At 40.9% G+C, this 12,864-nt stretch overlaps 1 protein-coding gene across 2 annotated transcripts; it reads left to right on the plus strand.

Moving 5' to 3' along the window:
* Positions 1–542: 542 nt before the first annotated feature.
* On the plus strand, positions 543–8,455 carry LOC145403144 (CD209 antigen-like protein 2). 2 transcript variants are annotated; one of them, XM_080274965.1, is made up of 6 exons: positions 543–692; positions 2,398–2,499; positions 3,478–3,615; positions 4,763–4,888; positions 5,032–5,202; positions 6,796–8,455. In XM_080274965.1, the coding sequence occupies exons 1-6, from the start codon at positions 632–634 to the stop codon at positions 6,999–7,001; spliced, it is 804 nt and encodes a 267-aa protein (XP_080131091.1). In that variant the 5' UTR covers positions 543–631; the 3' UTR covers positions 7,002–8,455. The 2 variants fall into 2 exon arrangements, with proteins under 2 accessions (XP_080131091.1, XP_080131092.1); XM_080274966.1 differs by lacking the exon at positions 2,398–2,499.
* The last annotated feature ends 4,409 nt before the right edge of the window (positions 8,456–12,864 follow it).

The following is a 12,864-nucleotide window of genomic DNA, read 5'->3' on the forward strand; positions in this document are numbered from 1 at the left end:
TTGAGAACTTTTGGAGATATCGTGTGGACAAACAAGCGAACAAACAGACAAACATAGGTGAATACATAACCACCTCCAACTTCGTTGGCGGAGGTAAAAAGACGCCTTGGGGTATTTGCCCCCTGCACCCCCCCAAAAAAAAAAAAAAAAAAAATGTATTAAATCTGCAGTGAAGAAATAAAGGAATGGTTCCAAACTGGGTAGCCTTTGGATGAATAAAACAAGGAACTGAGTCAATGAAGTACAGTAGATGTACACCATCGTGTGGAGGACCAAAATATTTCGAACATGTGAGTCCATGAATGATATTTTTAGTAATGGCAGTGAGGTGTATAAGTAACTATCTGACAGGAAACAGGTGTATCGATATCGGTATTAACACCTGCTGACAGCACTTAGCGACTTACACAAAATATATTACATAATGATAACCCTTTGGTGGGGTGGGCGGCAGCGGTGGACCCATCGCACTTATCAGCCAGCCACTGTATCAGCCAGTACCTTTCACACCATTCGCCTTTTTGCTGGCCAGTACTGTTTTTCTCTCCTACAGACCAACACCTGCTCAGCTCCGTTGTCGACTCAACACTTCTCACCCGCTACATAGACGGAATTGGCTGTAGTTGCAAGAATGTCAGTTCATCGGGAATTGTGCTTAGTGCTGATGATGGTGATGGGTATGGTGATGGCGGGTGAGCACCAATATCTCTCTATACTTTTCATATATTTTTCATAACACTCTTAGACTTTTATGGCTTACTGCTAAATAAAATCATGTGGCGTTAGCTGAAGCAAATTACCCGAGTTAATAATGAGAGAAGTTACATTTTCAGGCTCATCTGACTCACTCTCAGCTGAATATCATTGACTGTTAACTAAAATTGAATGGTGTAGTTGTCCCCCTCATGAGTATAACAATAGCGACAAAAATTTTCAGTTGTTTATTCTTTGAAAAGTCCAGTATGTCAACAAAACAGCTTCTTATGCAGTGATTTAGAACGAACTATAAAATTAACTCGATGCATCCTTCTAGAGAATCCATGGGGACTTAGTAAATCAGGTGTACCTACACGAGCAAATAACAGGACTGTTAAATACAGTAATTTTGGACTGATCACAATATATATATATATATATATATATATATATATATATATATATATATATATATATATATATATATATATATATATATATATATATATATATATATATATATATATATATATATATATATATATATATATATATATATATATATATATGTCAGAATGAAAAGGTTGTGTATTTGGGGGTGCCCACCACGCACCCACTCTATGTACAGTAGTACTGCCATTAGGTGACTCTACACTGAGTAACAAGCCATATGGTTTCCTGTAACTCAAAAAACCATGTACTACACTGGATGGTACTCATATAACCCCATGACTCCACGATTCATGCCGAGGCCCACGACTGCCTCCCAATTAAAAGGACGATTGACCTACGATGGAGCTACGATTTGAAAAAATCGTGGCTGCTCCACGACAATTTTGGACCCTTCAGAATAGGCATAGGCCTCTCTCGACTTACCACGACCCATCCCGATTTCCATGATTCACAACGACTGCGCCATGACCTTGATCCCGACCCACCACGATTTCCCAAATCGTAGCTAATCGTGGTCCAGTCGTGAAGGTGTGACAGGGACTGTGCTGGTCATGGCTGCAGCTTAAGCCCATGTCCCATATTCAAGTTCATTTTCGAAAACGGCCTGATCACCACGACCTTACCCTCGAGGTACGATCTTGGTGAAATGTCATGATCATACCTCAGACGAAACGACCATTTCATGACACAGTCACGTTAGTGGCAAGACACACAAAGACACACAAAACACATTGTGGGATATGTAGGTGTGTGGGATATGTAAGTGTGTGGGATGTGTTAGTGTGTGGGATATGCGTGTGGGATATATACGTGTGGGATATGTAAGCGTGTGGGATGTGTATGTGTGTGGGATATATAAGTGTGTGGGATGTGTAGCATAGCGGAGGAGTGTGTGGCAGACCAACATGGTATCGTAGTTGGTAGCAGTGTTCTGGTTAGCGTGACTGGTAAGGAAGCCACCCAACAAACACACTCCCAGACAACGGTCCATTTACTAATCCTGGTTGCTTTTTCATTTCTACGTGGCAAAAGACTGGAGGACGCTAAGTGATCTTTCATGAACCTCTAAAATATTGTTCTTGTACTTGTGTTTGTACTGTCTCCGCCACCAGATGGTTTTCTCTTTTCAAAAATTGCTATTGCTTCCTTATTCGTGGCACTGTCTTCTCACCCCAGTATGATGCTCTTGTTTTTCAGATGTCAACAGAATTTTGTGCCAGCTGAGTGATAAATATTTTCTTTCTGCAGATTATGATAATACGACATCAGTGGACTTGGAGCTTGAGGTGGCTGCGGAGGAGGTGGGGTGCGAGGAGGCCCAGGCGTTGATAGAGGAATTGAACAGCTTAGGTAACAAGGAGGACTGATGGAGCTGTTGCTATAATGGGGATGGGGAGCCAAAGCTTTCTCCTGATTTTACTCATTGAACACAATCATGAATTTAACTCCTTCAGTCCAGTAACGTATTTTCTGTTTTTGCCGGGCCATGCCAGTGGTTGGTGCTGGCCTACTATCACTTTTGTCTCTGAATCACCTAAGTTACCGTACCCAACAGAAAAGTGGTCCAAACTAGAGCCCCGGCAATCATCTCTGCGTCTAACAAGATCTTAGGAAATCTTACTTGATCACAGCTTTGTTTAGGATCCTTTGGGAGTAGGTCTATGCCTTTTTAAACCCCCTTTCAGGCCCTATCTATGTATCACGTGCCAGCCAGCCTGGTGACCGTCAGCCAGACCGCGCCTATACTGTCGTGTTCAGAGATTCCAGAAGTATTAACCATATAATAACGGATCATTGTGTCTGCTGAAGGGTTTGCCCAGCTACTACTCCTAGAGTTATGGACCGATTTTGATAAAACTTTGCAGGAACACTCCCTAGGGCCCCCAAATTTGGATAAACGTTTTCGTTTCAGAGCTTTAAAAAATATTATATTTGCAGAATTATATTTGCAGAATATTAACGGTATATAATTAATGCAGAAATATTAATAAAAGTAAGTTATTTGTATTTAAAATATGGAAACGACTAGAGTAACGGTAGTGAACTGTATTTTGAATAAGTAACTATAATGCTAGTGGTAATATATTATGATCTGTGCAGTGGTAGCGGTAGTGCCACTACTTTCACCAGGAAGTAGTCACAGCACTGCATAAACCTCTCCACCCAATCCTTCCATCTTATTCTCGGTCTGCCCTTCCCCCTCTCCCGTTACTCCTTACTCCATACACACTCACAGTCACTCTATCATTCTCCAGTCTCTCCACATGACCAAATCATCTCAGGTGCTTCTAATACTTTCAGAATGCATCATGCACTTCAATATTCCAGATGATGACAACAGGATGCTGAGGCTGAGTCTGATGGAGCACGAGGGCCTGACGGAGAGACTGGATGAGACTTTGGAGAGCAGCATCCAGTCACTACAGGGGATTGTGGAGGCGCTGAGGGAGTGGCACCAGGTTGAAGGTAAAACTGCATAACACACTGCCCGCCTACCCTGCACTCCTTCGTTCTTCTCCTTTCGGCTCTTCCCTTAGGCGTCGCCACAGCGGATCACCCGTCTACATCTTACTCTGTCTTCCGCATCTTCTTCTCTTACACCTACCACCCGCATGTCCTCCTTCACTACATCCATAAACCTTCTCTTTGGCCTTCCTCTCTTTCTCCTGCCTGGTAACTCCATTTCCAGCATCCTCCTCCCGACATACTCCTCGCTCATCCCTCCTCCACACCTTCGTTGTGTTCACGCACTTTTTTTTTTTTATTCTAATCTTACTAACTTCTTACGATTTTATTCACCTTCGATAATGTTTCAGAGTTATTTTAGAGGAGCCTGTGAAGTCACATGGAGAGACAGGCTGACGAATGAGGATATAAAAGAGCGTTGTGTTGTGGATGTGGGTGTGATAGGAAGTGTTATGAGGAACACACTGAGGTGGTTTGGCCATGTGGAGAGGATGAAGGGTCAAAGACTGACGAAGAGAGTGTATGTGAGTGAGGTGGAGGGGGGAAGAGGGAGGGGGAGGCCGAGGATGAGATGGAGGGATGGGGTGGAGAGGTATATGAGAGAAGGGGGTGTGAGTTGGGAGCAGGGCAGTGAAACGGCGGGGGACAGGGCGACGTGGAGGCGATTTGTTTGTGGCCACCCCAAACGGGATTGAGGCGTCTGGTAATAGATAGATAGATAGATAGTTAATGGGTTGATGGAAGCTGTATAGATAACATCGTCTGTTTAAAAAGTCCACCCCTTCGCTGAAATAAATCGTCTACTTATACCAATATTAATCTAAAACTACGCTTTCTGATTGAAGAGTTAATTGCCTCAGACTGCCAACACTGAGTAGAATCATTGGGGGTGGTGATGCAAACTAGAGTTCCCCCTAACCTGAGAGAGTTAGTGGTAGTGTTATTGCTCCCAGGCTCTTGCGACTCTCAGCTGAATTAAGAAGTTACTAGTGTTAGTGTTCTTGACGCCTCCTTCCATATTCACGTCTTGTTTTCTTATTTAGCATTCGCTGTACATGAAGCCTAGGTGGGTTGCAGTAAGAGTAACCCAACATTCAAATTAAGTGCCTGTATTTATAGAGGATATTATTCTTGCTGTGGTGGACAGATGTGAATGAGTGTGTGGAAGGGAGCCACAACTGCCACCCCTACGCCACCTGCAGCGACACCAGGCACGGGTTCCTTTGTAAATGCAAGACGGGGTACGAGGGCGACGGCCGCACCTCCTGTACCAGTCAGTACCTTCCCTCTCACAACACATTCAAATAATTTCATGTATCATTCACGCATACTGAACCTGGTCACTGTATTATTCTTTGAGTACTGTATAGAGCACACAGTTTCCTGATGCAATTGCTGATAATCTGTCCCTTGCAGAGAAGTGTCCACGTGGGGCCTTTGCCGTGGACAGAAAGTGCTTCCTCCTGAGTGACAGCGACGACCAGCGCTCTATTGACGATGCCGCCAACGCCTGTAAGAGACTCGGCGGATTTTTGGCTGAACCTGAAGACCCAGCCCAACTTTTTGCCGAAATCAGTGATGAACTAAGTAAGTCAGTTGAAGAAGATTTTTTTCAGAATATATATATATATATATATATATATATATTTATATATATATATATATATATATATATATATATATATATATATATATATATATATATATATATATATATATATATATACTGTGGTGTATATGACACTGTGGAGTGTCTGTTACAGGTTAGGTAACAGTTACTGATGAATTTTGATAATTCACATTTCATATCACTATTCCTAAGAATTCCATTTCCATTGTTTATTAGACTAATTATGAAGCAAAAGCATTCTGGGGCTGCATGCTTATCACCACAAAAATATGTTCACTAAGATACAAGCTACCTACAAACCAAAGCTGAAGAAAATTTGCAAAACTCTACGGAATTCAGTCCTCGCGTTTCACAAACAAGCCAATCCATATTTGAAAATATATGGCCGCTGGCATTCGGTCGTCTTTTATCAAATCTTCACCAAAAGTAATAGGCTTCTGCACATCCACATAGTTGCTTTTCAAGATAATTATTTCGGCAACGGATACCTATGTACACACACACCGACAAGAACTATATCTCCTCGCCTTGCTAAAACCGGGTGATGACTAATGAAATAAGGGATTATATTTCCTTAAATCAGATCAGATATATGTTTGTCACAGTATGAAATATTTGCAATGATTTTCTCTGTCGCTGACCCTCCATCACCTTAGACCAATAAGACCAAGTGGAAAATGTAATGCAGAGGAAAAGATATCTGTTATTATTATGTAGGTACGAGAGATAGGATGAATAACATTCGTGATATACTTCAACAAGTAGGTAGAAGACGGTATGCTTCGGTGGAAGAGGTACGTGGAAGAGATATTATGTGAATTGAGTAGTGTAAAACGTTCACATAACCTACGTGAATTTGAAGGTACAGTATGTAAGATGGCCTTGTAGATGTTATAAGTGATTTGTTAGTACTTAAGAAAAGGAGACACAAAGAGTTTGGAAAAAAAAAAAAAAGTAGATTTATGTGAGTATACCATTGCAAATTATTATTATTATTATTATTATTATTATTATTATTATTATTTTACCCCTTATATATAGATTTTGCATATGAAGATTTTGTTAACGATTACTTAGCTTGAAGGATGCAGTAGAGATTGCCGATAATTTGTCGCTATAAATGCATCTTACAAACCTTCAAAATTATCAGCAACAGGCTTCTTGTTACGCCACCCATACTGAAAGGGAGTGTAATGGGTATTTGGCCAATTTCAACATGCAGACTGCGAATTACTTAATGTACATTACTCATTTAAGTATTTGAATTCTGATTTCTGTTCATCTCATTTAAGAGGCAGTAATCTATGGTATTATATGTATATGATGGAGTGTTGATAATTAGTCACAAATTTTCCCTGACAATCTATCACGTCTACTGTACACTTTACGGCATGTCATCGCTTTTCTCCCAGATGCATAACATCAAAGAGAATGCACTGGAGAGTTAATCACAGGAGAGGAAGTAAAAGTGATGGAATCTGGGGTAAACTTTTACCCCTGGCTGCACACTGTCAACCCTTATTTAGCAATATAATTTACTGTCTTGGCAGATGATGATCCAGCGTTGTTGGGGTGGACAGACAGGGAGATGGAGGATGAGTGGGTTGGTCTGTCAGGTCGGCCCTTCCAGCACTCACACTTGTGGGGATACGGCGAACCTAACGACGCTGGAGGTGAGCACTGCATCGAGGTGAAGGAGAGTCGACTCAACGATATTGACTGTGTACAGGAAATTAGATATCTGTGCGAGTTTTAAGATGGATCCGCCAGCGTCCTTCTCAACAAAGACCAACTAACCAAGAAATGGTCTGTGTGGCAATATGGAAACAGTGATTTCAACTACGGAATACTGTTAATTTTGCTATAATGAACTCTCTTATAGGCACCTTCAGATTCATCACTGCTTTCACTCAAAATTCAAAAATGTTCCTGATGCATTATAATTACTGTATTCGAAAAATCAAGTCAGACTGCTTAATTTTGGATTTAAAGACCAGAGACAGCCACTGAGATCTTCCTAGCTGAGTCAAACTTCTGGCTAATATATGAATCTCCATTTTGATCATACCTCGCCTTCCACATGAGTAGGTATTGCCACATGTCCTCTTCAACTTCGTCCAAAATTGTATCACCTCTCCATGTCGAATGCTAACAATAGGCTAAAGCTGAAATATGGTACTAGTCATGAAGAAGTGCTATGGAAAAGGATGTAGAGCCGTAGTACTGTTTGATTTTGCCACAAAGCTAAGTTATAGGGAAAAGGAAAATCATGGCTAAGTTAATGTGGACTACCTATAATTTTTCCACCTTCATTTGGGACTGGTTGTTGGTTATTTGTTTCCATGGCGGACTCATCATTGTTGTGACTTTTTCTTACGTGGACTGATCTACGGATTGCTTGTCACATTATACTGCTACTAGTAATCTTTTACACCAGTTTGTGTGACCTCAATTTTACTGGGATTCGTCCTATAATATTTACTTGTCACCTTATACTGCTACCAGTTACTATCAACATCTGTTTGTTACTGTGTGTACTTATATTTGAACAATGATGCTTTCTTGTTAAATAATGCAGTGATGATAAAGTAACATGTGCAAAGAATGTCCAAGGAAGCCACGCAGAATTGCCTGTTAGTAATTTCAGATGTGTGTCAAGTCCTTCACCACCAACCAGTTATTGGGTAAAAAAGTTATTGAAATACATTATCTGTTTATCTTAGCACAGGCAAGCAACCGAATGTCTTTGGTGTTGATGTACTATTTTTGGTACTTTAAGACATCGCAAATGCATTCAGTGTGACGGTTGCTAAATTTGCAGCTGAGTTGGTGTTTGTATTACTAAAATTATTTTGAAATGCAGACAGTAATGTTCAGTAATACAGTGCATATTACTTGACTCACGTATTTTTTTGTAAACCTATTAGGTCATTACTGTATCATAGTTGCTAAAAATAGACAAAAATTACTTTATATTAACACGCACCTAGTTGGCAGTGAAAATATCTCCAGAGAAGTGACCTGCGGACTGAAACCAAAATCATAATTTGGCATGCCAGCTGAGGAAGGTTGCCCACGCCTGTCTTAGCGTATATAGGTCTATGATGCTGACTATCTGCATACAGTGCTAGATGCCAGTGAATATGGCAAATCTGTATGGCTCTTGGAACGAAAAAAAAAAAAAAAAACTGAAATGCACTGCAGAAAGATTAAAACGTCAATATGCACCAGTTTATCAATGTCCTCAGTAACAAGATTAGCCTCTTCACAATTATGTTGAAGAATTTTTATTTTAGTTACAGCGACACACAATTGTAGGGGCACCTGTTGAAGGAGTTAAAGCAAAATATAACCCTCCAGGCCGACATGTCTCCTGTAATGTGATTGAAAATTGTCCCAAGGAAGCAAGAATATAATCAAAATGATGTCCTTGGACTGGAGAAACTGATGAATAGGCTAAATGTATGACCTTGTTTTCTTGAGAACACTACCTTGTTATGGCAAAGAAGCTTGTGCATCCCAGTGATCAGTAGTGCTATAATAATCAGGTCCACACTTAATAATCACACTTGTGTTCCCCTCACAATAACCCATTGAGCCAGTTCTATGAGGTACCAGCTCAAACCTCCTTCTAAACTACCATGACAAGTTGTACCATGTATTACCTCAAGTACTGAACAGGCAGAACAGCAATGCAGTAACTGACAAGGGCGGGGGTCCTACCCGCTCCACAGCAAAGGGTACTAAGTATCTCTGGGAAGGAAATCTAATGTTCTTCATCCAAGCATTTTTTGCCACGTCAGGAGCGCAGGATCCCGAGGTTAGGCTACTCAGTCCCGACAATAAGGTAAGGGTGGCCTGCCTCACTCTACCCTGAGTGGCATTATGTGAGCAATAAAATCCAGTCACCCCTCGGTTTTAAACATGTACAAACTCAGTCAGGTTGGGGCTCCTTACTCTACTAAAGCACAAGACGTCATTTGATTATGTTACCTTTCAATGCATTCTATGGTTTCCTGTTTTATAGGAAACAGTTTGGCTTGACACTCAGTGCAGAGACATCCAAAGGCAGCACTACATCCAGTGAGTGAATGGTGGGCAACCTCATCTACCGTAAAGAAAGCCAACCGACTTTGGAAATTAAATCTTGGGACGTACAAAGTCCAGGTAAAGATAACTTGGCTATTATTTTTTATTGAAGAACTGAGTGAGATAAATTTGAACAACATTGGTCTTGGTGTTTCAAAAGACCAGCTGAAGCAATTATAGAACTGTGTGATGGTCATATTTTGCGATAGTTTTAAATCCAACATGAAGGACCGTAGTGTTGGATTCTCTGGTGAATAAACACTTGAATGGCAATAACGAAACATTCTTTGGTACAAATGAAAGATGGAGTGGAGAGGTATATGAGAGAGAGGTGTGTGAGCTGGGAGCAGGCCAGTAAAATGGCGGGGGACAGGGCGACATGGAGGAGATTTGTTTGTGGCCACGCCTTACGCGATTAGGGCGATAGATAGATAGTCTGATAGAAAAATGATAGAATAGCAGACTAGCAAAACTGAATAAGAGACACAGGATGAGGTTAATTCAGTTCTAAGCTCCATCATCAGCTTTCAATGACGAAGGAACTGATTATAAGATGCAGAGAAAACTAGAGAAACACAACCCAGTATACATGTGTCTATCTAGTTACGGCCAGACGCCTTAATCCCATTAAAGGTGCCCACAAATTAATCGCCTCCATGTCGCCAGTCCTCTGCCATCTCGCTGCCCTCCCTGCAGCTAACACCCCTCTCTCTCATATCTCTCTCCACTCCATCCCTCCATCTCATCCTCGGCCTCCCCCTCCACCTCATTCACATACACTGTTTTAGTAAGTCTTATTCTTTCTCCTCTTCACATCGTCAAATTATCTCACAGTATAAATCTTTCAGTCACATCCACTCCAACACCACAACGCTCTTTCACTTCCTCATATGTCAGTCTGTCTCTCCATGTAACTGCACATCCTCCTCTCTATAACTCATTTCCACCTCTCTCACTTTTGACTTGTGTCCTTCCAACAAGGTCCAAGCTTCACTTCCATACGTTAGAGTGCGATTCACAGTACAGTCGTGTAGCGATTATTTTTTCTTTCAAACTTCCATGCTCACTTACCTATTCCTTATAATTTCTTTCAGTGAACCAGCAAAATTTCTCCTCTGCTGTATCCTTTTATGCATACGTCCTCTAAAATTCCATTCATATTAATTACGCTATTTATGTTTTATTTCATTTACCATCTCCATTTGTGGTGTGGATGTGGATGTGATAAAAAGCGTTAGGAGAAAAACACTGAGGTGGTTTGGCCATGTGGAGAGGATGGAGGGTGAGAGACTGACGAGGAGAGTTTATGTGAGTGAGGTGGAGGGGGGTAGAGAGAGGGGGAGGCTGAGGATGAGATGGAGGGAAAGAGTGGAGAGGTATATGATAAAGTGGGGTGTAAAATGGCGGGGGACAGGGCGACATGGAGGCGATTTGTTTGTGGCCACCCCTTACGGGATTAAGGCGTCTGGCAATAGATAGATAGATAGATGTCCATTTCCTGGCCACCTAGTCCCCTATTGTGCGTCCTGTGACTTCACTTCTCTCAAATAAATTAAGTTTACTCTCAGCCACATCCACTTTTAGATTTTGTTTCTTACATATGTTTCCAAACACATTCACGAATCCCTGCAACTCCCATTCATCTTCACATAACAATACAGTACCATTAGGGAACGAGAGTGCAAGTGATATTCGAACTCAACCTCTCTCACCAGGGACACATCAACATCCACTGCCCTACCTTGTATCTCTTTTACAACTTCATTCGTATCTATCTGTCCACACACACACACACACACACACACACACACACACACACACACACACACCAAATTCATGCCTTACCGCCCTCAGACTCACGACAGCATGCAGCAATTCCCCATCTACTCCATATATTTTCATTACCTTCCACATTCCCTGTCTGTCTACTCCGTCGTGTGCTTCTTCCCTTCTGTAGATAATTTTCTTCTAAACATCTAAGAACGAATACGAGTATTTGATCTACGTAACCTCTTGTAATGGGAGAATTTAATGCAAAACTAAGCGAGGAAAGGATAGGTGAGACTGCAGCAGGGCATCTTTGAACGGGTGTTGGGTATGAATGAGATAGGTAAGATATTAATGGACGATACAGAAAGGAACAGTCTTAGGGTAATGAATACTGTCACGGGGTTTTTATCATATATCACGGTGTTTTTAAAATAAATGCTTAAATATTATTTGATTGATAATAATATTCAATAATATTGAAGAGCAGAGACAATGATTGTCTTGCTACATCAAGCAACGATTACTTTACGCTGGCTTATGCACGATTCTCTAAGAACGAGAATTTATAAACTTTCTCAACAGTACACAGCAGAGACTAATTACTCACAATTGCTGAATTACTGTACTGTTAGCCTCTGGAGAAAGTTACTTCACCCCTGACAATAAATAACTAATACTAATAATAATATCAGGCTCTTGCTGATGCTTTAACTCCTATCTGGCACAACGGATTTTAAGTTAATACCACAAGACTGGTCTAAGTACCAGTTATGAAAGCAAACGTTTATGCAAGCTAGGAGCTATATGGAAAATAAGCTTAATTATGGAGAAATGAAACAAGATTTTACTTTACATTAAGCTCAAGGAAAAGAACTGTTAAATTTATTAATTACAAAAAATAAATTTAACGTTACAATTCAAATCGAATCAATGAGACGCACTCACCCACTCACGCAATAGCTAAATACTTACGCCTAGGAAAAAAAGACACCTTAATTAAACTCTTATAACTAGGATTATACAAAAAGAAATACCGGTCGATGAATGCTATGTATCACCCGGGGGGTGGGAGGACTGGATTAACTGTGAAGTGGAGTTTGGGTACTAGCTGACCTCTCACACTGCTGGCACAGGACCTCTCTCCGTCACAGCAAACACTAGACTGAGTAAGTCGTGGGAAAGACAAAGGGAGCAGTAGGCCGCATTTTTAACGGTCAAGGCAAGCAGAGGCGAACAATAAAGAAACAATAGTATCGCTCAGTACAGCACTTAGTGACGTGCATTAAATCGGTCACTTTTGAAAACAGTGACGAATGTTTTGAAAAGTATACCCCGAAATGGAGAGAGAAACGGTTAACTGAGCGATACACAGTGAGCTTTCCACTAATAGGTCGTGGCTTCTCACAAAAGGGAAATGTCGCAAATTGATTCGTGACAAATATATTCTTTCAAAGAAACAAAGCAGGGAGTGGACGTGCAAGGGATCAAAAGATGAAACAATATATTAGATCAGATTACTTCCTCTCGGACAGATCACATGACTACGCAGTGAAAACAAAGCTGCACTGAACAGTCATACCGTATAATACTGATGTAATCTATATCGATACTAGAAAGACTTTTTAACATACAAGCGAAAACCAGATGAAAAGTGCGAAGAAAATCGCTAAAGATGCGCTATGAAGCCTTCTAGTCCACCTAGAATACGACCTTCAGTCCAAATTTGTTAAAAATATAGCATTACCAGTACCAATATTCCA

This window comes from Coenobita brevimanus, chromosome 60 (genome assembly GCF_032717465.1).
Source record: "Coenobita brevimanus isolate Jiangsu-jjx chromosome 60, ASM3271746v2, whole genome shotgun sequence".
Taxonomy (NCBI): domain Eukaryota; kingdom Metazoa; phylum Arthropoda; class Malacostraca; order Decapoda; family Coenobitidae; genus Coenobita; species Coenobita brevimanus.

Excerpts from the sequence above, each read along its gene's own strand:
- LOC145403144 (XM_080274965.1), top strand. The coding sequence starts at position 632 with ATGTCAGTTCATCGGGAATTGTGCTTAGTGCTGATGATGGTGATGGGT. Across the intron at positions 4,889-5,031 it reads CGGCCGCACCTCCTGTACCA|AGAAGTGTCCACGTGGGGCC; the intron begins GTCAGTACCTTC and ends TGTCCCTTGCAG. Across the intron at positions 5,203-6,795 it reads CGAAATCAGTGATGAACTAA|ATGATGATCCAGCGTTGTTG; the intron begins GTAAGTCAGTTG and ends CTGTCTTGGCAG.